The sequence below is a fragment of the Chroicocephalus ridibundus genome, chromosome 9, assembly GCF_963924245.1.
Source record: "Chroicocephalus ridibundus chromosome 9, bChrRid1.1, whole genome shotgun sequence".
In the NCBI taxonomy this organism is placed as follows: Eukaryota; Metazoa; Chordata; class Aves; order Charadriiformes; family Laridae; genus Chroicocephalus; species Chroicocephalus ridibundus.
Genome location: NC_086292.1, coordinates 3,382,297 through 3,407,066, shown reverse-complemented (window position 1 = coordinate 3,407,066; position 24,770 = coordinate 3,382,297). Strand labels below are relative to the sequence as shown.

Here is a 24,770-nt window from a genome sequence, read left to right as displayed (position 1 = left end):
GTGCTCTAAGGGGAAAATTCATCAAAGTATATCAGTTCACCTTATCTGGAAGCAAGGACCACAAACTCTCTTGACAAGAGCAGTGAAGATCCAGTCAATAAAAGGAGCTCAGAGGGAGTAGGTTAGACACAGACATCTAACATTTAGTCAGTTGAATCCTACGTAGGGTGCCAAGGCAGAAAAAACTCGACAATCCATTTCAAATCTATGTACGTTAAAATAACACTCCACAAGCAGTATTTATTCCCCATCAAATGCATGCTCTCCAAAGGCTTAGTCCACGGAACGCCTGTGGCAAGCACAATTTCAAGACAGTAAATAACCCAAGAAAGCTCAACTAGGGTTGCTGAATGCCTTAATTTAAAAATACATAAGGTATCTCGCTGACTTGGGACCAAAATACTACATGTTTTCAGAGTTACAAATTTGACAGTGAAGGTTAAATATCTTCTTTAAGATGGGATACAAAAAGCTCACCTCCCAACATACAACACTGCTACTGCACAGTAGCATGGACCTGACAAAGGCTTGAAGAAGCCAATGCTCATTCAATGCCTGCCTCAGTGGAAAGTCTGCTAAACATGTCCCAGAGACAAAATACCACAATTTTCAAACAGTGTTTCCGTTCTAATCATAACCACTTACTCTTGACTATGATAAAAATATTTAGTTTTCTTTAAAACTTTTTTTCATCTTCGGTTTCAACTTGATTAATAAAAGGATAAGGTTTCGGGGTGGGTATTCTTTTGGTTTCGTTTGCGTTTTTGTAACTCCCGAAGGTACTGTAATTCTCAAGAAATTTAAGAGCAATCAAGCTTTTCCATCTGGAGAAATTTTAAAGGACTTCACCCAAGCACATGTGGCATCATGCAGATGCCACACCTCAGACAGGAGACCACAGAATGGTAATACGTAAGGTAAATTCAATTCTTTAGTATGGTTTGGGGATAGAGTATCATGCTAGACTCAGGCAAGAATATCATAAGCATCAGACAGAGGCAGCACCTTTCATTTCTAGTGAAATCAGTCATTCAAAGAACAGAATACTTATTATTTCTCACCTTGTTTCACTGGTGTAGATTTACTCCTGACTGGTCTACTTTTCCCTGGATCAATGGTATTTCCACTTCGGTTCTGTGCATTTGCGCCTGAGGAAGATGGCTGGCCTTCCATCTCTTCACCAGTGGCTGAACCCAGAGGTTCTTCCGCTGTATCTGAAACTTTAGACAGCACACCACTAACGTGACAGAGTAATTTTTATCCTCTATTTACAGGGTCATAATGCAAGGCATTTTGGGGAAGTTTCGTATCACCTGATTTAACAGACATACTCCTCCGGCGTGTAATCCAAAATAAGCTTAATGTATGTGTAATTGCTGTATGAGAAAAGCCCTTATACAGGAAGTCCAGGCTCTTGTCACTAGTTTACCAAGGACAGACCCAGGTTTCCTAATCTCTGCCCAATAACTCACCAACAGCTGGAGGGCCGAGTTCAGCTAACACAATCTAACACAACCTACAGACAAGACATTTACGTGACCGTGCTACTTGCTCTTTCAACAGGCGGCTTTTGCACGTGTCTCACAAATGAATAAAAGATTTAAACGTAAATATCCTTCAGCTTTTTCATCATCCTGCACATACACGTTGCTGCAAGAGAAAGTACGCGTTTTAGAAAATCTCTCCTCACCGTGAGATGAAACTGAAGAACTAGTCCTAGTCAAAGGCAGTGAGGTATTCTGGTTGGGTTTAGGTTGAATCTTCATTTGCTTCTGTTTCCCTTTTGGGCTGAAGACACAAAATATCCCAAAGATATAAAATTGTTAGTACCAAAAGACTCAAACACAAAACCAATTTCCCGTGCAAAGCGTCTTGTTTTTTGCAGCAAATGCATAACACAAATGATCTCTTCCCAGTGCTTGCACAGGTGTAGTAATACTACAAATAGTGACAATATTATTCTGTTTGATAAAGGAATACGAGTTTGCAAGAATAAAATTTTATCTCACCTTTTAAACTGAATACTCAGTTTAATTAGATAATGTATCATACGGAAGTTAGAAAAGTGTTATACAACACTTTTTTCAATAATTACTAAACGAAGGCAAAAAGAAACTTGTTATTCCATTTTCTCCAAAGGGAATACTTTTACACCTATAGTCTTTCACTTACCACAATTATGCACAAGCTACAGATTGAGCATGGAATTTGAGCTCAGGATTTTATCACCTATAAGAGCAACTGCATCAGGAAACGAGCAATACTGTTCCTGACTGCGTAGTCACAAAGGCACGTCTACCTCTGTCGTCTCAAATGACACCGATAGGAAGTCTCGCTATCATTACATTACCTGGATGCTCTGCTAGTTGATGGTGAACTGCTGCTGCTTCTTAGTCGTTTTCGGTACCGTGGCCTTTTCCTCTTCTGACACTGCATTGCTGACTTGTACTCAGAGATGATATTCTTCATATGGTTTTCAAATAAGGCAGATAGTCGAAGCGTCATGCTGTAAATCTGGAGTGAGAAAGCATGGTCGTACTTATTAGAAGTTGAATAACCAGAAGGTCAGAAAAAAAAAAGAAAATCAGAAAGATGCTAAGACTTTGTAGCACAAAAGAAAAATTCGTGGTGACGTTCAGCTATGAGGTTCTTTACAGATAATTTCTCTCCATGGTGCCTGTGTATTCTCACAACAGAAAGTGTTTTCATGAAAGGATTTAATTACTTACCGTACAAAAGGTTTATGGAGTTAAAGGAAAATTGCTATCTAGATTATTGAAATACAGCCTCCTTTTTTAATGTCTATAAAGCATGGAGGCACACCATAAGATAACTTGAAGTACCAAGGGAAAAAACAATTGAACTTTGCTGCCCCCTCACCCTTGTTTTTTGCTTTAATTCATGAGTGATGAGTCCTTACACCACCCCTCCAGAGCTGCTCACAGAGCCAGCTAAATGTCCTCATCCCTAATTTCTGTAAGCCAGATGTCAAATCCTTAAACCATTTTCTTGTCCTCTTTCTAGGCCTTGCCTCTCTGCAGCCTCACCCACAAATTCACTCATGGGTATTTCACCATATTTCTGACTGCGTTTACTTCTGCTCAAGATTTTACCTTGGATGTCTTTGAGTTATAACAAACTAATAGTTCAAACTCAGCATAAATAAACGAAAGGTCGTTATTCCTTCCTCATACCCATACCCTTCTGCTGCATCCAGTCTTCTGAAAATTGTCTTAACACCATCAAGATGTTATCATCATCTTAGACCTCTTTCCATTTCTTGTAGTCTGCCTGAATATAAAATCTCCTTGATATAGTGTTTTCTTTACATTCATATAACTTAATTTTTGCCCAGGCCCTTATATTTTAGCAATGTCTCTTTCTTTAGCTCGGGTATGTAGGACCCTGCCCTTCTTGCCTCCGCTCAAGATGCTGTTGCAAGATGGTAAAACGGGCTAGAAAACCTCAGGACGTTGGCAGACATTTGGCAGCAGATGAACCTGCAGTGGCAGCAGGCCTAGCTGTGTGCCCCAGCCCTCCAGCAAAGATCATCTCACGGAGGCACTTCACAGTATTTAAGGAAATGGATATCGATGGGCCACTCTATTAAAGCAATTTGGGAGTTGACTCAAAAGCTGTTCAGTTGTTAATACACAGGGAAGCTCCCAGGGAGCCTGCAGCAGTAAATAACTCTACCAAGTTTACTCTGACGTCAGGCACACATAGAACACCCTCAAATCACCCGCCTTCTTGCAATCCTCTACTGATACCGACTTCCTTTCTATTAAAGCAAGCAAGGGTTACTGGTCTTTATCTTCAGAGCTTACCCACAGCCCACCTTCCAGCTCTTACTCAACACCAAGAGTTCAATCTACCTTCAGCGATGGCAACTTTGCACTTTCTCTCATGCTTGCTAACACACGGCTGGAGTTCCCCTCTCCCACAGCATCATTCTACTTCAAGCTTACTCTCATCGTCCTCACGGTTGTTATTCCACCGCTGAGCTAAGACTATTGCTACTCAAGTGACAAGTAACATCACACAACCTCCTGCTTCCTCTCATCCCGCACCGTTGGCACGTGCGCCAAAAGCTCTTGCAGCACACTCTGCTCCTTCTCCTGCTTGACAGCACCTAGTGTAATACAATCTTGTGCCTCGCCACATTAGGTGCCACATCTACATTTTACGGAAATATTAAATTCTATGTATTATTGTGCTTTAAGAATAGTATCTCAGTCTAGTCCCAAATGGCATGCATTCCTTAATAGTTTATAAGCGCTCCTGTTTCTACCCAAGAAATAACGAGCCACTTTGTGACCAACACTCTTATCTATGCTAAATGACGTGTTTCAGAGAGGTGATTTTGTCACAACTTAAGCATCTTATTTAACATGCAGCTTCTCCTAATAATAATAAGGTCATTACAATTTAATGTTGGGAAACACAGTCAAAATTCTTTCTACTTTATATGATGAAGGCATCAACCACTCAAATTCTATTTTGCATTACCAGTGGTAAAAACTGCATCCTCCCAACTTCTGAATTTTTGAGCATAAACAATATATTATCAAAACAATTGAAAATTTTGAAATCATTTGATGATTTAGCAGCTCAGGAAAAGCTGACAGGCAATATACTGCACCGGAACACATATCAGACATGGCCACATTTACAGGATCAGTCATACACTTAGTCATTTTACCTAGGTCATATAAAAATATCTATATTCTAACATTTCGATCTGCCCTTTCCCTCTCGCCATACCCTGTTTAGGGCCCCAATCCAATACAATTTCCCTGCCTAAGCAGACTCCTATTCCTGCATGCAGAAAAAAAACAAGATTGGCACCTGAGAAAGAGGCAACACTGTGTGAAAGTCTTGCCAAGTACACTAAGGAAACTAGAAAAATACTTAAGTATCATAATGCTCTCAGGAGAAATACTGTATAATACTTGCATTGACGGCAGATTAAAAAAAAAGATCCTACCATATATATATGCAGTTATCAAGCTGATAGCCTTGTTTCCAGGAATAAAATATTAAAAAAAATAAAAGCAACTGGTGATCAGCTTTCTGCTACAAACATTCAAAGAAATCGTTGCAACAGTTACCATACCATTTCTCACAAGCTTTAAGATCAGAAAGTTCAGATGAAAATGAAATTCAGAAGTGATCTGCATGAGCACAACCAAGCAAGTTTATAGCCACAGGTCCCAGAACTGACGTACACTGCTTGGTTTTATTTCTCAATGCAGTACTTTGCTCTCCAGATACACACCTTGTTTCACGGCCTGTATTGATGTAGGGCCAGGGTCTTTGTAAAGAAGGGATTAAAATTTATTACTTACTCGAGATTTTTTATTAGGAGTGTAAGCTTTAGAGTTGCAGAATATTAAACGAATATCTTTGTAGAATTCCAAGGGACTAGTGTAGTTTCCTGCTTCCAAGGTTTCTTTCACAGTGCTGAAGTCCATAGGAGTGTCTACAATATCTCGATAATCCTGTAAGAATATACAAGAAAATAATAAAGACTGTCAAATCCTACAGGAATAAAAACACCTAAGTGTGCATCCGCAACAGTGGCTCTCAAGTAATTATTTCTTCTTGACAGCTACTGCAGGTAATTCCCTGAAAACATCAGTGCACAGAACACGGCACGTTCCAGCTCAGAAAGGGAGAGGTTAGAAACATGGCCAGCACGGATGTTTTGCCAAAGGATGAACAATAGGCTTTTTTAATTTTGAATATGGAAGTTGTGCTTACAGGATAGGAGAAGAGATCAACTGGCTGCCTAAAAGGCTCTGAGTCCTCTCTTTCATAAATCAGGTTTAACAACTGCTTGCATTGCTCTCTCCAAGCATCAGGACTTGCTTTCGCGGGCTGCCTTTTTATTCGTCGTCTTACCTGCAGGGCAACAGATGTATTTCATCATTTTTCAGAATATCCAGACTTTTACCTTTAAGTTCCTATTCATTTATGAGTGTTATGATTCAAAGCAGGTCTCCACAATTAAAAAGAGAATTGCAGTAAGATTAAAGCATAGCTGATGGCACAACAATATGCGGTATGCAAATTGCAGACATATGGTAATATATAAACACTTTTCTGGTAATATATAAACACTGAAACTCATGAGAGGTATGCAATATTTCACATCCAGGCTTGCTGATTTTGTCAGCTTTCATCCAATTTGGTTGAAAATTGAATCTTTCAAATCAAATTTAAAAAAAAAAAAAAAAAGATTCTTTAACATTTAAGTAAATTTTCCTGCACAATAACTTCGTTGGTCTGCCAACACTTACATACACATGCAACTGAATTCAGGCAGTCCTACAGACTAGAGGCTATGACAAATTTAAAACATTCCAGATGTAAAGGAGTGTTTCAGTAGCCGGCCTATCTCCTCTCACAAGCTAGACCAAGCAGAAATGGTTACTCACTCGTCTTTTTCCAGAGGAAGTGCCTGGAGCATCTGAATCCACATCTACTTCCGCCACCTAAAGGCAAAGGTAATGATTACACACACACACACACACACACACACACACACTGCTTGTATCACCCTCAGCAATGGAGAAAGGGTTTAAAACCTGCCAACAACAACAAACACAATTTGAAACTCCTCAAATGCAAGGAATGGTTCAAGCAAAACAGAAACTAACTTCAAACTAGGACTTAAGTAACTTTAAAAATAATTAGGTGGACAAGATCTTTCATCTCTGTTTCAGGTTTGCTTCCATATAAATTACATGGAAAACCAGGACATAAACGAAGACATGCTCTTTGAAAGGCTGGAGAGAAAGAAAGGCGCAACAGTAGCGATTTTGGACACTTCTGATCACTGCTCAACATGGAACAGATGAGATTCACAACTGGCACAAGAAGGTGGAGTTGGGAAACGGGGGTCTGCTATGTAAGTCATGGGAATCCCTCATTTTCTTCAAAATGCTCTTTTAATAGTCTGTGAAAATAGATGCTGCTATTATATCTTCACTTTTATAAAATTAATAATTTATTACATTGCAGTACAAATTTTAAGTTTCGGTACAGATCCAAGAGGATAGCACCAGCCGTAAGCATACAGGTGCTCAAGCAGCATCAGGTTTAACTTAAATATTTCAAAACTGCAACAATGGAATATGCCTGGGGGAAGGGTGGACAGAAGAAACCTCCTAACTAAATCTTCTATTAGCTCATGTTTTAGAAAGCACCACTGAAAAAGTAAAACAAAACCAAGTGACTTAGGGTATAAGAGGTCACCTCTTTGGAGCAGAAACTACAGCACATTTCAAAATGTTCACAAACCGCAATTAAGGAGGGAAGGTGTAAGGAGAGAGAAAAAGTTAAAGGAAGTGATATCTAACCTGGTTTCTACCTGCCATTTCACTCCACGGCACAAGTGACGGGAAACGACACAGAATTACGTAAGAAAACCAGCTCTGCTGCCTCCCTGACAGTGGGAGAGCCGTCGTCCTTCTGGTTCGGCAGACTGAGTAACAGCCCCAGCTCATATTCCCCGTACTTACTAATACTTCCTCACACAACGAAACATCATGTACTAAGAGAAGATTAAATTTAGGCAGTTCCCAGAATCGTTTTTAGTTACTTAAGGGAGCTTATTGCCTCAGGTGAGCAACTCAAATGACCTAAATAGGTTCATCTCAAAAACTCAATGCAACTACCCATAAAATAAAAACTCAACAAAAATCTTCTAGGTGCTGAATTTAAGAAGGCAAGAAGTTCTGACGATCAGACTTAAAGGTCTTACCTCCTCTTCTTCATCAGTACTGCTTAGGTCTTCTGCTTTCACCTTGTTATATATTTCTAATATATCAGTACAACTCTGATCCCTGCAGGACAATAACGAAAGCCAAAAACAGATAATCAAATATCTCAGAAACTCAAGATGTCACGTCTATAAAGTAAAAAACATGCCTACCCAATGAAGCGAAGTAAGACATCTGTTACGATTTTGGCTGCTTTGACTATAGGACTGTCTGGCTCGTTGAAAGTCCTGGCGTTATGTTCAATGTATCGTACCTCCCACATCAGTGCAGAGATTCTCCTAAAAAAAAAAATTAAAAAAAAATTAAAAGGAAAGGGATGGAGAAGGTGGTGTACATTATTTTCATTCTGAGTTCAGTAGGATTCCTCAGTAAAAAAAAGGAATAAGGTAATCCAGGTCCAAGGTAAGTGGTTTCTGTTCACATGCCGCTGACTGCCCCAATGCGGGAGGCTGCGAGAGCTTTGTGGAAAAACGATGTCCCTGTTCAAATCAGCAATGAATGGCATGAAAAGAGAGAACAAACCTACTCAAGGGACTGCTGCCTGCTCCCACTTACAGAAAGCCTTAGAGATAAAGTGGTCCTCAGATGGAGAAAAAAAAAAAAAAAAAGGCAGGACATTTTTTATCCCCAGGTTAACTGGAAAAAAATGAGATTTCTGGTTTACAGCGCTATTTAGCCCACTTTTGGCAATTGTAATACAAGCAAAGCATCTGGTTCAAAGGCAGCAGAGCTACAGATGAGGCAAATATGCTCTGCCGACAACGCATCCCGAGAGTAAGGCTCAGTATGTTAAACTAAAGAGAGACTCCAGATCCAGATATACCAGCTTTTCCCTTAACTATGTGGCCAAAAGAAATTATTATCCAGGAAGACTCACTTTGCCCAAAGCCAAATAGAATCTGATCTTATGCTGTTGGCTCATCAAAGAAATACATTGCTGAAGTGGCATTACACAGCATTTAGCTAAACCTGTACTCAGTGGGGCTACAGTAAATGTAGATTACAAACCAATAAGAATCTAACTGACCGATAAAACCTGTTTTCAAGTCTCCTCCTGATTGTGGTGAGGTCAGTTGGATAAGCAACAACAGTGCAATACATGGGATAGGCACTAAGGTCCACCGGAACAGCAAAGGGATTAGAAATGTCTGAAAGACAAAAGAACAAAATAATTTAAATGCCTCAGAATATACCAGAAGGGAAGTTATCAGATAACTAGATTCCTTATAATGGTTTCGGGGTTTTCTTTCTGAGAATCCAGCAAAAGCAATACAGATCTACAGCTGGATATGCAGGATTCTCCCTCTTGTGCCATCTGTTAACTACTCTTGAAAAAGCATTTTTTTAAGTATTGCATCTGAGATTTGCACGCCAGCAGCCAACTGTGTGACTGAAAAGCAACACGGCATACGCACTGACAACAGGAATACCACAAGCAACATAAACTAAGAACGCAGACATGCCCTGCCTATAAATATAGGACAGAATTCAAATCATAGCATGCTATTAAACTAGTTAGAAGGTATTTGTGGGTGAGGATGTTTGGTGAGGACTTGGTTGTTTTTTGAGGGTTTTAATTCAATGTTTTGCTCATTCATATTTAGATATGACCCACTGAGAATCCCCATTAAGTTGAAAGGAAGCAGGTTAAGCCCCCCCAAAAAGGAAGCATAACTGAAAAGGACACCATATGAAATTTAAAAGGCTCTTTTCAATTATTTAGTTGAGCACATTTCAAATACTCCACGCCAACTCCCAGCACTCCATCCTATCTACTCTTCAGTCATGTGCTGCCGTGCTGATATTCTTAATTCCTCCACCTTTTTCCTCCAAACATACCAAGGGAAAGAAGTTGCTCAATCCCCCGGATTACTCGTTCACATTCTTCATCTCTGGAATGGGCCCCCCATTCTCCTTCCTGGGGTTTGTAGAGAAGAGCTGTCAGCTCATCTGGAGTCACAGGAACTCCAGCACCAACCTCCTCTGGATAAGCAGCTAAATGTGAAGAATTCAACAACAGTAAGCGCTAGCAGTGGCAAAAAAACTATTTACTTTGTATATGGACATGAATTCAACACACACTTACTTCCTTCTGGAATTGGTTCCATGTCCCATGGACTCATCCTCTCTCTTTCATTATTGTCCCAGCTATGAAAAAAATACATTCAAATACATCAGTTAGAGCTGAATATAACAACACACCTTTTCTCTACCAGATTTAAAGAAAAAGGTCACGTCTTTTAGAAACAAGACATGTCACTAGCTACATGCCAACTCCTTATCTTCCTCTTGTATCTCCTATATATTCACTGCACCACCGTTTACACTAAAAGTGTTGGTTTAGGAATAAGTTCATAATTAAATAAATAAAACCAAAGCGGCGGATTGCATATTTAAAGGGGAAAAAGGATCCTAATTCTAGAGGTACACATTTAAGTTGCATGTGAAGGTCTACGAGACGCAGAGCACATAAACACGTGTGGTACGTTACAGCTACGTATAAATACTTACTGAACACAGTAGCACTGGAAGGAACTATCAGGATATTCTGCCTGGAAAGGCTGCTGACTCTCCACAGTTCCAAACCACCAAGCGTCGTCTATTATACTGCGAAATCTATCCCCTATAAGGAAAAAAGATTGCATTCAGGAAAAGAACAACATAGATCATTGTTAAATACTTCTTTTTAGAGAATCAACTTCATCTTTCATAAACACACTACTTTGATTCTTAAATCTTGCACTACAGGAATCAAGCCCTCCCCCTAAAGAGAGGACTTTCACATCTCTAGTAATTAGTCACAGCTGCCTCCATGCCTCAAATCACAATATAACAGTAGATTCTTCTGCTATCACAGGCCTCGTAACACTTTCTCTCATTTCTTTTTCTTTTTCTCTGCTACGGGAATTGCAGCAAACATCAAATAAAGTGTCCAATGATCGCTATAATATCACGCATGGTATAGTCCTTTCCATCTTGTACGAGAGACACTGTATCCCGTTAGACAGCTGCAGAAATGTTGCAAAACATATGGAAGTGGAAAAAAAGTAGTCACCTATTTGCCAGTTCCTTTCTTTGGCTTCATTATAAAACTGATGCAGCACAAGGAAGTCAATAACATCTGGCATATCATGGTACCTTCATGAAACAGACAAAAAAAATTGCTTCTAGGACCCATACACATAGTTCCACACGTACAATACAGTCTCCAAACACAACATTTCATGCATTTTGTTTTCAAGTTTGGCGTAATAACTAATTAATACCACCACCATGCCTTGCGAGAGAGAAAAGGAAGGAGGGGCGAATATTCTAAATTGCAAGAAAATCTCTTGAAGAATCTCATCAGCATTTCAGTAACTTACTTTATGGAAAATGATTCTCCTGTCATTTTGCCTGTGGTTGGATCTAGGAATGCAAGCTTCAAGCAGCAAAGCGTAGGAGGCCCAACTTCATATTTAATTCCTACAGTCTTCACAAATTCTTGTTCCTATTTATCAATAAGCATGGAACAGTATTATTTTAACTTGCCAACAACAAAAGCATCCACGTTAAAGGACCAAAGATATTAATAAAAAACAAATGTGTTTCCACTCTAGATCCCAGGTAATTTCACCCATGAAAGTTTTCTTTTTCCCAAATACTAAAAATCAATCACAGTAACCTTAACAATGAAGAAGATACGAGATGCTCATCCCCTTGCCAGATTTGCGAAAAGGATACCCACAAATTATTTAACTTTCATAATAAGATCCTAAGGAACACACCCCTCTGGTTTTAACCACACTGATGGCACCAAAGGTGAAACCTGACTAAATCCAGGGCCTTTCACCCCTGCATAGCAACACACAGGGGAAACAGAAGGAAATTCTTCCTCTTAAAGCGGAAATTCAACAATAGCCTTTATGTTCACGTCCTGTCAAACATCATCCGGTAGTAAGATCTCTATCCTAAATGAAATACTATTTCCTTTGCCTTACAAACTGGTGATGTCTTTGAGGATTACAGCTGGAATCACTGAATACCTAGGACTAGTAACTGGATATTCTTCCAGGAAAGCAATTATTTTCATTAATAGAACCACTGGCATACACATGTATGAATATTGGCACATATATGTGCTCTTCTCTTGATATGAAATATGAGTAAAGCAGAAAAAAAATACGGCAGCACTGCGGATTAAATATTAAGGGGCTCAGTGGTTCAAAGCGAAAGGATAAGAAAAATCTCCTAGCACCTACCCAAGCAATCCATAATACTTTCATTTTGTAAAAATATGTCGTAAGATACTGTCTTGCCCTTCCAAGAATTTAAGAATATACACAATTATATGCTTAGCTAGATCCACTGTTTAACAGAGCTTGAGCATACATTTAGGGCTTTACACCATGATGTCTTACGTCTTACCACAGTGTTCAAAACAATAAATAGAACCGAGAAACTCAGGTCATTGTAGAGTATCAATAGAACTATAAACAGCTTTTGAGTGGTGTGTTCTGCACAAATTAATGTTAAGAGAAAAAAAAAAGTCATAGAATAATTTGGGTTGAAAATGACCCCTGAGAATCATCGAGTCCAAAATCCTGCTCATGGCAGGGCCAACGTCTGAGTTAGATCAAGGCGCTCAGAGCTTGCCCTGTTGAGCTTTGAGAAGTCTTCAAGGCTGGAGATTCCATGCTCTCTCCGGGCAGCCCGTTCCAGTGCTTAACTACTCGCACTCTGACTTTTTTTTTTTTTTTTTTTTTTTTTTTTTTAATATTCTACATTTTTTGCATCTATCAGGCAAGAACACCACACTAGATAAACTTTCACATTCTTTAATATCCTTCTGGATTCCTTTTATCAGGAACTGGACAGATGTAAAGGCTTTGTGTTAATGAAAACACTAATGTTAAGATTTACAATTTTAATTTTTATATTAACTTTTTAAAGTAATGCTTTCTTCGTATTTTTCATACTGTTTTTTAATGTCAATTTAACATGACAGAGACATCCATCTCCTTGAAGTATTTGTTTAACTTACCCTGAGTTCCATTTTGTTCCATGGTTGTTTTTGCATGTTAATACTGTAAATTTTTGCTTTCCTTACTGCCCGCACGTAAGCTTCATGGCCTTGCCTAAAGTATATGATCTAAAAATAAAATTTAAAAAGAAAAAAAAAGAAAAATGAAGAGTTTATTTTATTTCACTGATTGTTCCCTTCATGCTTATTCTAAAATTTCTACAAACACGTCAGGCGTCATCCCTTTCAGAGCATACTGCACGCTTCTTTATTTCATTATACAGCACTCTTCTCCTTAAAAATGTTTATATCAGCTCCCAAAGTGGCAACTGCTATGTGCTTATCATTAAGAAGTATTCAGGTTTGTCTGAAGGTGCACAATTACTTCTTTATGCTGCTCATAAGTTACACGCGCACAAAAAGAGAGATAGGACAGCTATCTGTGAGCAACTAGTTTCTGGGGGGGGGGGAAAAAATAAATTATCAAAACTCAGCCTATCTTGAGCATGATTCACTGCAAATATGGCTAGATTTAATAGCTCTGACCAAAACAAGCTCATCAGCCTAGGTGGGAATTTCAGAATTGCTACATGCGTTACCTCATCTCCCATTTGTGGGACAAACGGTGAGCGGCGGGGTATGGTATCCAAGATCCACTGTGGGGCCAGCCATTCTTCGCTGGGTTCACCTTCCATCGAAAGCAGCCCACTTGGTTTCTGAAATATATTACATTAAATTTAGAATTCAAACTGCAATTACTGCGGCAGAACACATGAAAAACTGCTGATACACCACTTACTGAAGATAAACTAGATACGAGGGCAAAGCAAACGCTGGAAAGTCAAACCTCAACTAAATAGTAGGGAATAAGATACGTTTGTTATAAATATAATAGAAGATTAAGATGTTCATAAATAAAGATATTATATTTCTTTCCTTAGAAATATTCTAAATGTCTTCTTTAAAAAATACTACGAAAAAAAAATCTGACAACGTAGATCTAATACAAAGACATTATAACTTTACAACAAAACCACCTTGGAGTAAAACTAACTGCAGTGAAGAGCATAAATCTAGGAGAAAACATCCCACCTGTAATGGAGAACTACCTGCATGAAAACAGAAGTACATTTATGTCACCATAGCACCAAAACGTAACATTAAAAAAAAAATTAATCTGGTATTACAGTTATTGTGCTATCTATAGGATCTTTCTTACTGTACATTTGTTTGTGAAAGATTTTACTTTGAAAACAAACACTCCAAAAAAAAAAAAAAAAGTATATTCGTGAAGTTAAAAAGACCCTAAAAAATCAAAATTGCTGACCTTTTTTCTAGGCTGTTTAAGTTTCCTTCGTTTTGGCTCCAGTCCTTTTGTTCCCTTCATATTTTCATCTTCAGAACTACTACAGATTTTCCGAGCTGCCTGCCTGGTTTGTCTCTTTGGAGGCTGGAGATTAATTCCAGCATCTGCTGTCCAGTCAGAATATTCACTTGATGAATCACTGAGATAATAAAAAGTTGTAAGAAAGAAAACAGCACTTCAGTTTTCACACAATGGAGTGAAAGGTCCAAACATTCGACCTGTTCTTCTGGCTATGTGGAACAGATGTCAGGATTAGCACAAAATTTCATTCTCGTGAGAATGAAAAGAAAATCTAAGTGCTATCTAGTTCGTGTATTTCAGCAAATTATTTTATCAATTATTTTACTCCCAGTAAAACTACAGTTATGGCTGATACCTACTTTCATACTAATTATCTCGCTGATTCATAGGCTGACTTCATAAGAACCGACTGCCCAAAATGCATGAGAAATTTAGAAAACTAGAGCGCTCTTCTAAAAATACAGTTCTTAACTTCTTTAATATCCAAATAACACCCATGCAGTATTTGTATTAGCTCATGGCCCTTCCAGCCATAAAAGTATAACATTAAAAATAAGAAAAGAGACTATAGAAATTGTACATAAACACATATTGACAACCAAAAAATTAGGAAATACTGAAGTATGAACAGAAGATATGTAAATGCTTCTATCAATATTTCTATGACATATGACTAACTGGTATTGATTTTTTCAAGCAGTTCTTAATTAAGGACAACATTTTCTTACAAATGGTCTTTCAAAATTGTTCCTGACTTTAGAGAAAAAAAAAAAAAAAGCCCACAAAAAAAATACAATGTCAAATGGTTCATGAAGAATTAGCGAAAAAAGTCAGTCTTCAAAATTAAGAATTTTTCACACTGATTTTCTGTTAAATACTGATATAAAAATTCTACAATTAGATAGTCACTCAAATACATAAAAATATTTGGTCACAGACTCCACAAATTTTGTTGGTTACCGTTTTAAAGTACCTAAGGGTACTAAACACTTTGCTTCAGTCTGTCACAAGGTGTAACAAACGGGTACTGACTTGCAGTCATAGTAAGACAATATCAAGTGGCTGTCTTAAATTGGCTAATCAACTGCTGTTACCAATTAAGAAAGCAGTAAAGCTACCTGGAACTGCTTTCACTTTGCCATGCTGCCACAGGATCATCCATAGACGCATCACTTGTGCCAACAGTCTCATCTTCCTGTATTAAAAACAAAAGGTATCATTTTTGTTTGCAAGCAAGTTACACGAGTTGCCTCACCTGAGGAAAGCTTTGTATTTAAGGACTGGTTTAGTTTTTACTGGTTTAGTAACTGGTTTAGTTTTAAGTAAGTCCACAATTTCTTTCTGTATCTTAACTAGTGTTATAAGGTATGCTTACAGAATCTCTAGAAACAGAGATGTGAATTTTAATGGTATAAGAACCATAGAATGAGTTCTTATTTAATCGTCTGATGAATTGATTTTAGTGTCAAGCTTTATAGCTATTCTGTGCGTTCAACTCATTTACAAAGCGACAATGTTCAGTCTCTTTTTACTTTGCATGCTTCCTTAATGAGAACAAGTTATATTTAATCTGATATATTTTAAGTTCTTCCCTTGCCAATATCAATGATTAATACCAATACTCAATCTCTTTCAACAACAGTCTACAGATTTAGATGAAATCAAAGTACTGAATGTGACCTAGAATATATGTGCAGTATGAAATCCCAAAATAGCAAGTGGTTTAACGCAACCCAGTTAAATTGACTTGAAAATGTTTCGGATTTCCAAAAATACACAACCTGTTTTAAGCTAGTTTTGAATACTGCACTGGCATTGAGGTAAATGATCCTTCTCTCTCCGAGATCAACAGACTACAGTAACACAACAAATCCGAAAGACTCAATGATTTGAGTGTTTTTTCCTAGGTGGAGCAACTCAGGGCCTTGATGTGCCCTCAGCGCATCTGTTGTCAAATCACGCTATTTGTGAAGAGGGAACCTATGGAAAGAATCGCTTGATGTTTCAGACCTCTGAGGAGCTGTCTGATTCTTCCCGGGCACGTGCGTTTTGACTTGCTCCCTGCTGGTTGTGCTCTATGGTGGAGCGCGTTTGGTAGGCGTGCTGGCGTTTGCGTTGGTTTCTTCTCAAAGACCTTCCGCTTCCTGCTTGGTAATCATTCTTTTATCACAGAACAGGAGGGACAAAGAAAAAAGAGTAGAGATTTAATAATGAATTGCACAGTTAAAAGATGCCTCATTAAAGTGACTGTACCTTGTATCCCATTTACAAATGACAAGTAGGAAACCTAGAATTAGAATTGAAAAGGCATCTTTTACACACTTGTAGTTCATTTCAGTGCACGTGCAGGTGTGGTTTTTTGGTTCAATATCAATTCTACTTTTTAAAGTAGCAGTCCTTAGAACGGAAGCTGTGGAGAAATAGCTTTTTTTTCCTAAAAAAAATACGTAGCCACTTTAAAAAGTGTGGCACCTTTAATAATTCTCCTAGTTTCCACAAGTCAAACTGAACACCCACTGTGGCTCTGCTCTTTTCCTTTCCCAGTGTCTTCCCATTACTGAAGCCTTAAGGATAGAGATTTATCGCTGCTATTTGCATATTAGAGTATAAAGACAGACAAATTACAGCTACAGAAGGAAGTCGGAGATCCAGAGAAACAATTAGTACTATTGATTTTCTAAATAATTGAATAAAATTGGGCTTGGGTTTTTTTGTTTGTCTCTCTTTTGCTCAGTGCTCAGCCCTGCTTCGCACCCGGGTTCTCTCTTCCAGTGAATTAACTCACCCGTTGTAAGGTGTGGGATGGCTTTCTCTTCTTTTCAACAGTGTATAAATTAATTTCGATTTCACCTTTGGCAGCTCGACATTCTTCCTGGACCCTAATACATGGGAAACATTCATTTTATTCAATAAATCATCATATAACCTGACAGTCTCATTAATATACACATTAAAATACTTATGGTTCCCTTGCTACAAGAAATCTGTGCACAAGTCCTCCTAGCAGCATCCACACATACTTCGCTCCTGGAATCACAAGTTAAGGAAGTAAACTCTCTAGTTGAGCACGCATAATTATTATTAAGGAAGCTGAAGTGTATAAAAATTGTTTTCAAGGGTTTTTTTAAATAAAGCTTCAGGAAGATGAGGTATTTGGACTACTGAAGAAAGATTCAATTGTGAAGAGAAGGAATTACTATTCTCAACTCTCCAGCAGAGGCTATCACTCTAATCCTAACGTCTGAATTTCAAAACAAACGAAACCAAAAAAAGCCAACACATTTCTGAAAAATCATTTTTTAAAACTTGTAACAGGTGTATGGGAGGATCATTAAACATTATACAATTAAATCTCTTTTCCCTGTCTCACTTAGCATCTTACTTGCTGATGCCAGGAGGAAGCTCATTCACCACCACTCTCCTGCTCCACGCCATGAGATCTCTCTCCGTTGCCATTTGGCTTCGGGGAGCGTTGTGATGCATTTGCCGGACCCCTTCAATCTGACCACTTCTCCGGAGACCAACGTTTGGTGGAGACGTAACATCCAAACCTGGACTTCGAAGAGCTAAGGAAGAAAAAGATTTTTCTTCACTTCTATAAACCATTTATAAAATTTGGAATTGAAAGCTTAAGGACTGCTCAGAGATTCTTTTTTGGTGATAAACAACACCTATTCTATGTTAAGGGGCTTTGTCTTTTGCTTCAGATGAACATTTTTGTGTATTGGCGTCGGACTACTAAAGATGTGTACCCTACTGTAACATCACTGTGGCTTGCTATATCTTGGAGATATCTGAGGCAAGCAAAGAACGTAATCTATGAGAAAAGTTTTAAAGGCACTTCCTTCAAATCAAAGTCTTGTCAACTGTTTGAAGTCTCTGACATCATGAATTTTAAATTCCCTGGCACAAGAAGAGATGAGGTTGACAAGAAACTGCTGCAAGGTTTAAGTCTTCTGTTGTACCTCCATTTGTTCTGTACTTGTAACGTTTATCTACCGTGCCACAGACACCGCTCCTGCCCTGGGCTTTTCATCAGCTGGCACAATGCAGGAGTCTATATAAACCTATACAAAAATATTCAGCTATTTAAATATCAGGTACTTCATACGTACTCTAATTAACCTACACAAATGGGCAGTTCCTGTAGCAAAGTCACTGATCAATGCAAGTTCCATAAGGTGACTACTTTAATTTCTATACTACTCATATCTGGAAATTCCCTTTCACACAACTACAGGGGCATACAAATAAAATTGAGAACCAGGATTGCACAACACATCGACCTGTCGTAAGAAGCAGAAAAGACTTCTTGAGCTGAGGCTGGCTTCTTGACAATACCAAGTGGAGATCAAAGCAAAAGTGTATTTTCAGCATTTTTCACTACTATTTTTCCTATTCCTTATTGAATTTAAAGACAAGCAACTCCAAATCTAGCAATCCTAACGAGCTTTGCCAGGAAATCTAATTCAGACCTGTGTAATTAGACATTTAACCTAGAACTAATGTATTAGCTGATGCAAATTTTTTAAAAGCTCAGGATGACTTGCACCACAAGTCCCCAGCATCTGCTCTCTTACATCAGCTGTACTCAGCTGCTTCACAGTCAGCTGCTCACGTCTGATTGAGTTTGTTTTAAATTTTTAATCACTTTGTGTATTAAAAATAAAATCACAGTAGCAGAACACTTACCAGGTGAATACTCTCAGGCTTTCTAAGGAAACACTAAGCCAGAGCAGACATGTTTATTTTATAAACACTGATGCTCAGCCTTAGCATTTATGCTGCAACAGGAAGCCATTAGCCTGTCACAACATTGTATTCCATTGGCATTCTCTAATTATATACTGTTATCTTGACATTACACAGTCACAAAGTATCATCTCTGCAGTGACTGACATCAAGACAATACAGTGAACTTTATTTTTTAGGAAAGGTTTGTAACCTTGAAAGGAATAATTACAGTCTAATAGATCTAGGTAATCAGACACAGCCCAGTTAGACCATAGTCCCCTCAGCTGCACCTTAAACCTTTAATTCCTGTGCTAGCATCAGCAGAATGCACAGCCACTCCGCACAGGCTCGCAGTGTGTACAAGAACAAGAGAGAAAAGCATCCTCAAAGGCGAAGTCTCAAAACTTACATTAACACATTTTGATTAGTACCTTACTACGCTTTAAGAAAAGGAGGTAAAGAAGGGACACTTACCTCCATTAACGGAGTGGGATCTATTGAGTGGAGGGTTTGGAAGAGTTTCTCCTTCATTAATTAGTCGCAGATCTTGTTCCCTCTGTAGCTCTCTGATCATTCCATCAAGGATACTCTCATCTTGGTCATTAGTTTGCTGACCGATGACTTGTTCAACTACTTCACCATCACCTTGACAAGAACAAAGCCACAACTGCTTATAAAATGATTAATTTCTGTTCTACTAAACACCAGAGAAACGAACTTAAAATTGTGCACAATTATTTGTCTGCTCTGCAAAACATCTGATCACCAGCTGGCCTTCTGCTCTCATGTAATAAATGGAGACGAAGTTTAAAAGAGAAGTTACAATAAAAAACTAAAATTACAGACCACGCGTAAAATATAAACACAAACCCTTAAAAACAGCAGAAAGAAATTATGCTGCAGTAGGTAATAATGAAAGATCTCTTTTTGCAAAAGCTTATAAAAAAAAAACTGTTTTAAAAAATAAAAGCTATTGTTTCAATGTCTTCCTTACCTTCCTGCTTCCTTACTCATATACATAGTTACACTGAGGTTTATGGGACAATTCTTTAAGCATGCTGTCCTATCCCTGGTAGAAGCCCACAGTATTTTGGAATACTGCCGTCTCCTCGTCTTGCCTCCAGTCAAGTTGACTCCACATACTTCCTTCATGCCATAAAGCCACCCCATCTCCTCTTCTACCTTTACACTGAATTTAAATTACTAGTTTCAGAAGACAACTGAAACAAACAAATCCTTATAGTACCATCCTATTGAGCTGGTGTTCAGTACTGTGCAATACATGTATTATGCATGAGTTTTAGACAGCATACCATTAGCTACATATCCCAGCTGAGGAATAAGTTGTTCATCCTTGCAATTTTCCCTCCCTGGTACCAGCCGCTGGAACCTAGTAGGATGAGGATTTCCATCCACATCCACCAAGAATGGAGGAGGCATAAGATGTGGAGCCTGTTGAGTCTGTTCATCCAGCACATAGTTATTTGCATCACGGATCAGTGGTCGGTAATCCGTATGGAAGAACATCTGATCTGGAATCTGCAAGAAAAGCAATTTAGTAAATAAATCAATGGCCATTTGCAGCTGTCTTGCTGCTTTGGAATGGCTCCCATACCCATAAACCACAATTCCTACACTTAGGATCAGCAGAAGAAATGTTATGACAGAGAACAGATTCCTACCACAAATGTCTTTTATTACCAAGGCCTGATGCAAAAATTCAATAGTAAAATATGCCAACAGAGGTGAATAGGTAGAAGTTAATGCTTTGTTCCCCTGTCTAGAGATCCTCTTGTCTAAATCTTTTTGATTTAGGTAAACAGCAACTGCTTCATGATCTAATTACTATTTTGTCTGGGGGAGGGCAAGGGAATGAACTATAACACAAATACTTCTAAGACAAAATCAGGTCAAGATATAGATGAGTTTAAAATTCATTCAACCCACCTTTTCATAATATTTATTGCATCCAAAACCAAATAGTAGCAGATGTCCATGAGAGTCTGTGCAGGCAAAATGCTGTCCATCTGGTGAGAACTTGCAATCAAAAACAGCTCCGTGGCCTTGGCCCTCAATCTGCGTACAAGCACAGAGCATCCCTTTCACAATCATGCATTCTCTATAAAAGCGTTTTAACAAAAATTTCACCTGTGCTCCATCAAGTATTTAATCCTAATTCTGTGTAAATTCTCATCTTGCTCAAGACACATTTACAATTATATTTGTTTCCACCTAATTATTAAAGCTTCACTGAGCAATAAAGTCAAAACCTTGCATTTTCTCTTTGTCCTGAAATTTCAGTACAACTTTTAATGTATGTTCTGAAACAACTACCTAGAAGTCTACATTTTATGTTAATGGAAGACACAGGACAAGCCTGCACCACAGATCTCAGACACGTATTGGCTCTGTACAAGCCGGTTTCACAGCCCCGAGTGCCAGGAGGCTACCTCAGCTCCTGAAGCCGTACAGCTGCATTCGCTCAGCGCTGGAACTAAACCAACCAACCTGGCACCGGGCGCGTTAAGAGAAACGCGGCACAGAGCCAACCATAGCGTTTCCCAGACCACAGCACTGTGCTACAACACACAGGCTTACTGGTTTTCGTTGCTCTACCTTGGGAATCACTATAGTCTTTTGCATGGTATAACCATGCCCATACACACAAATAATATTTAGATGTAACAGATCCCATGAAAGACTCGCTGCCACACTTATAATACGCAAAAACATACTTTGGTGGGGCTTACTGAAGAGTATAGAGTTTTCTTTTGAACTTGTAGAAGTTTTCCCCTAATCATGTTGTAACATTGGTCACAATAGGTATACAATGAGATCTGCTTTTGCCTCAAGATCAGTTTTACACAAATGTGGAAAAAAAAAAAAAAACACACAAAAACCCAATCTTCCCTGATCACTCTTACCATGTTAAAGTAATTGCGAATTTTAGTTCCTTTGTCTATATCCCAAACAAAAATATTTCCATCATGACCCGCTGAAAGTACAATTCTTTGGTCAAACGGATGGGCCTCCAGAACAAAAACTTCATCATCGTGACCCTGCAATGAAAGCAGGGTGAGAAAGAAAGTCATAGTTCTCCACGTAATATCTCCAAACGTGCTAGCATTTAGTGTGAAGACATCTCAGTTCAGGTAGTCATCCCAGACAGCTCAATTTACTGGATCTCAGACTAGAACTTAGTCAACATTTCTGTCAGAGGCTTGGCATCACCACCGCCCACTTTGGAAGTGCCTGGGACTGCAGCTCAGCACAGCCGCGATGGAGAGGGGCGGGGAGGAAGGAGAAATCAGCAGCTACAACTTCTAACCCGGACACAAACGGTGGCCTCCAAAGGGCTCCCTTGCCTAGCCAGCAATCACCGGGGCCTACCAGCATTTTGGTCATCAGCTGCTTTCCCCATGATAGACACTCTTCCCAGTACGCATAAGACAGGTGGCATACTTCAGGACAGAACACTCTTTGTCGGGGGGAATGATGATGCAAGTTTAGCCTCAAATCAATTTCAGAGCCGAATGAGAAGCATTTTGGGTAGCCCACTCGAGTTTTACTCACAGATAAGCTATGAAGAAGCTGCCCGGTGGATGAGTTCCACACTTTGAGAAGGAAATTGTTGACTGCAGTGATGACGGTGGCATCGTATCTATCCCAAGCCACCATAGTAACCTTCAGTTTAGTCACCTTGTCCTCCCCAGATGCTACATTGTTTCTAAAGAAATTAACAATTTAAAGAAGAGATAAATCAGTAACTACATATGGAAACATTTAACAGTGCTAATTCAGGAGGAAATCGGGGAGATTATGGCTGCCATCACTGTGGCTACCGGCTAGCGAAGGATGGCTTCTGCAGTGTTAAAAAGCAGACACAGAAAATATTCAGTACCACTAAATATTCAGTACAACTAAGATTTATAGCGCTTTATTTCCTTAAAAAGGACAAGTTTCTCTCCTGTTCTTCTTAAAGCAAGCATCCTCACCTACTACAATATTTTCCTTCAAGCGACTCAGTTCTGTTCAGTTTTTTCCTAGAAGGCATTTTTCTATCAGTGATCAATATGAATAAACTCTATAATAAGCAAAAACTTGCTAAATAAATACAAATCATACTTTGGCAGCTAATTTATTAAAAATGTAACTGTATGAAATACAGAGAATTCTGCAAAGCAAAATGCCTAATGGATTTCTCCATCTCTGCTGTTCATTATTGTGCATATTCGATTACGAGGCCACTTACAGAAGTCACTTGAGCATCTGAAAAAGAAAAACTCGAAACCCTCATCGAACCTGAGAACCAAATCAACACATCTCATCTCTTGCTTGAAAACCTTAAGGAAGAACAGAACATTAAGACCCATTCTGGGTATATATTACAAGAATTCTTCCAGGCAACTCAGGCCTTAGTATGAAATAAAATCTCAAAATCTGTTTATAAATGAATGTTTTTAGGAAGGAAAAAAAAAAAAAAAAGAGAAAATCTATGTCACACCTCTCATTAACTGCTTATTGTCATTTGCCCTCAGGTGGGTAAAATAAGCTGTAACAGGCAACACTTTTTTTTAAACTAAAATTATTTGCTAAATTCATTTACCAGAATAATACCTGGAATTATAGCAGAAGCTGTCAGTTACCTCTAACAGTGGCTTTGTGATGCTAGACACTGTTGAACATGTTCGTATTTGCATTCATATCATACATTTTGCTCAATTTTCTCTATTTTAACTTTATTATTCATTATAATTTTAACTGTGTTCCACAGCACAAGAACCAAAATAGCAGAGTATATAACATAAAATAAACATCAATTACCTGAGGAGATTGATTATGGCAGTTGCTAATATAACTTTGCTGAGAGATGACAGAAACCAACAGTTCTTTTGGATATATTTTAAAAACTACGTAGGCCAGTGTATGGCCAATAAGGTTCTACTAAAATCTCTTTCTGTGAGATGAATTCTATTTGATATTCTGACTTCACACGTAAAACACTAAATATTCCCCAGCCATACTAGTAGGGAGCTACCAATGTATTAATATTTCCTTTAGGGGGCTGTGTAACAACAGGTAGAGCCATGGCATTTTCAGTACACAAAAAAAGCACTGAAATTAACTCAAAATGGAAGTAAATAAATAGTTTTCAATGTGATGGAAGATTTTGTTTTGCATGTAAGTGTTGCTATGAAATGTGTTCTGTTTCGGTTTGTTTTACCCTGTCATTTTAGTAGCCATATCCAGGACTACACTCTTCCAATCTTGCTGATGGTAGTGCCATATTCTCGCTGTTCCGTCTCTGCTTCCACTGACAAATCTTAAGCTATGAAAAAAAAAAAAAAAAAAAAAGAAAAAAACCCCATGAAATTCTGAATAAGTCACCGCTGCTTTTGGTCTAGTACCCACATGCCCAACATAGGATCTTATTTTCTCACTATTCAGCTGCTTTGCTATGGAGTTTTCCATCCTCAGCAATGGTGCGGGCACTAAATCCTGTGGCAAGAACATTCAGGAGCTTGGCAGAGGACTGTTATTCACCTTAGGAAAGGTCACAAGCACTCTACTTTTACATTATTCTGTAACAAACACGGGCACACACACACATACGCCAGTACAGATATACTTGGAAGTGTATACTCTGTATATATACTTGTCTTACTCTATATATGCCCATGCAGAGGCCTGTTTAACAACTCACGAAATATCCCTGAATTTCTGCCACAGGAAGCCGGCAGCTACAAACCACTGGCAAGCCCAGAGCACGCCCGTCCACACCAGCACAGGAGCTAGAATGGATTTAATCTTTTTCCAACACTTATTCTCTATATTGTTTGTGCATCTCTGATCTAGGGAA

At 38.6% G+C, this 24,770-nt stretch overlaps 1 protein-coding gene across 3 annotated transcripts in view; it reads right to left on the bottom strand.

Annotated features, from left to right (window-relative positions):
• Positions 1 to 24,770, bottom strand: part of BRWD3 (bromodomain and WD repeat domain containing 3) — a 62,746-nt gene that overhangs the window by 7,014 nt on the left and 30,962 nt on the right. The window contains exons 13-39 of one of the 3 annotated variants that reach the window (XM_063347245.1): positions 24,135 to 24,239; positions 22,484 to 22,637; positions 21,835 to 21,969; positions 20,858 to 20,986; positions 20,224 to 20,449; positions 19,385 to 19,555; positions 17,559 to 17,742; positions 16,962 to 17,055; positions 16,187 to 16,336; positions 15,295 to 15,371; positions 14,117 to 14,294; positions 13,389 to 13,505; positions 12,811 to 12,918; positions 11,153 to 11,277; positions 10,843 to 10,925; positions 10,299 to 10,410; positions 9,874 to 9,935; positions 9,627 to 9,782; positions 8,815 to 8,935; positions 7,940 to 8,065; positions 7,769 to 7,850; positions 6,441 to 6,497; positions 5,764 to 5,904; positions 5,349 to 5,501; positions 2,351 to 2,514; positions 1,691 to 1,788; positions 1,062 to 1,220 (exon numbers count right to left, since the gene is read on the bottom strand). In XM_063347245.1, coding sequence (XP_063203315.1) covers positions 1,062 to 1,220; positions 1,691 to 1,788; positions 2,351 to 2,514; positions 5,349 to 5,501; positions 5,764 to 5,904; positions 6,441 to 6,497; positions 7,769 to 7,850; positions 7,940 to 8,065; positions 8,815 to 8,935; positions 9,627 to 9,782; positions 9,874 to 9,935; positions 10,299 to 10,410; positions 10,843 to 10,925; positions 11,153 to 11,277; positions 12,811 to 12,918; positions 13,389 to 13,505; positions 14,117 to 14,294; positions 15,295 to 15,371; positions 16,187 to 16,336; positions 16,962 to 17,055; positions 17,559 to 17,742; positions 19,385 to 19,555; positions 20,224 to 20,449; positions 20,858 to 20,986; positions 21,835 to 21,969; positions 22,484 to 22,637; positions 24,135 to 24,239 — 3,467 coding nt within the window. Of the gene's footprint in view, positions 1 to 1,061; positions 1,221 to 1,690; positions 1,789 to 2,350; positions 2,515 to 5,348; positions 5,502 to 5,763; positions 5,905 to 6,440; positions 6,498 to 7,768; positions 7,851 to 7,939; positions 8,066 to 8,814; positions 8,936 to 9,626; positions 9,783 to 9,873; positions 9,936 to 10,298; positions 10,411 to 10,842; positions 10,926 to 11,152; positions 11,278 to 12,810; positions 12,919 to 13,388; positions 13,506 to 14,116; positions 14,295 to 15,294; positions 15,372 to 16,186; positions 16,337 to 16,961; positions 17,056 to 17,558; positions 17,743 to 19,384; positions 19,556 to 20,223; positions 20,450 to 20,857; positions 20,987 to 21,834; positions 21,970 to 22,483; positions 22,638 to 24,134; positions 24,240 to 24,770 lie in introns of those variants that run through there. The other 2 variants (XM_063347246.1, XR_010072625.1) reach the window with 2 other exon arrangements.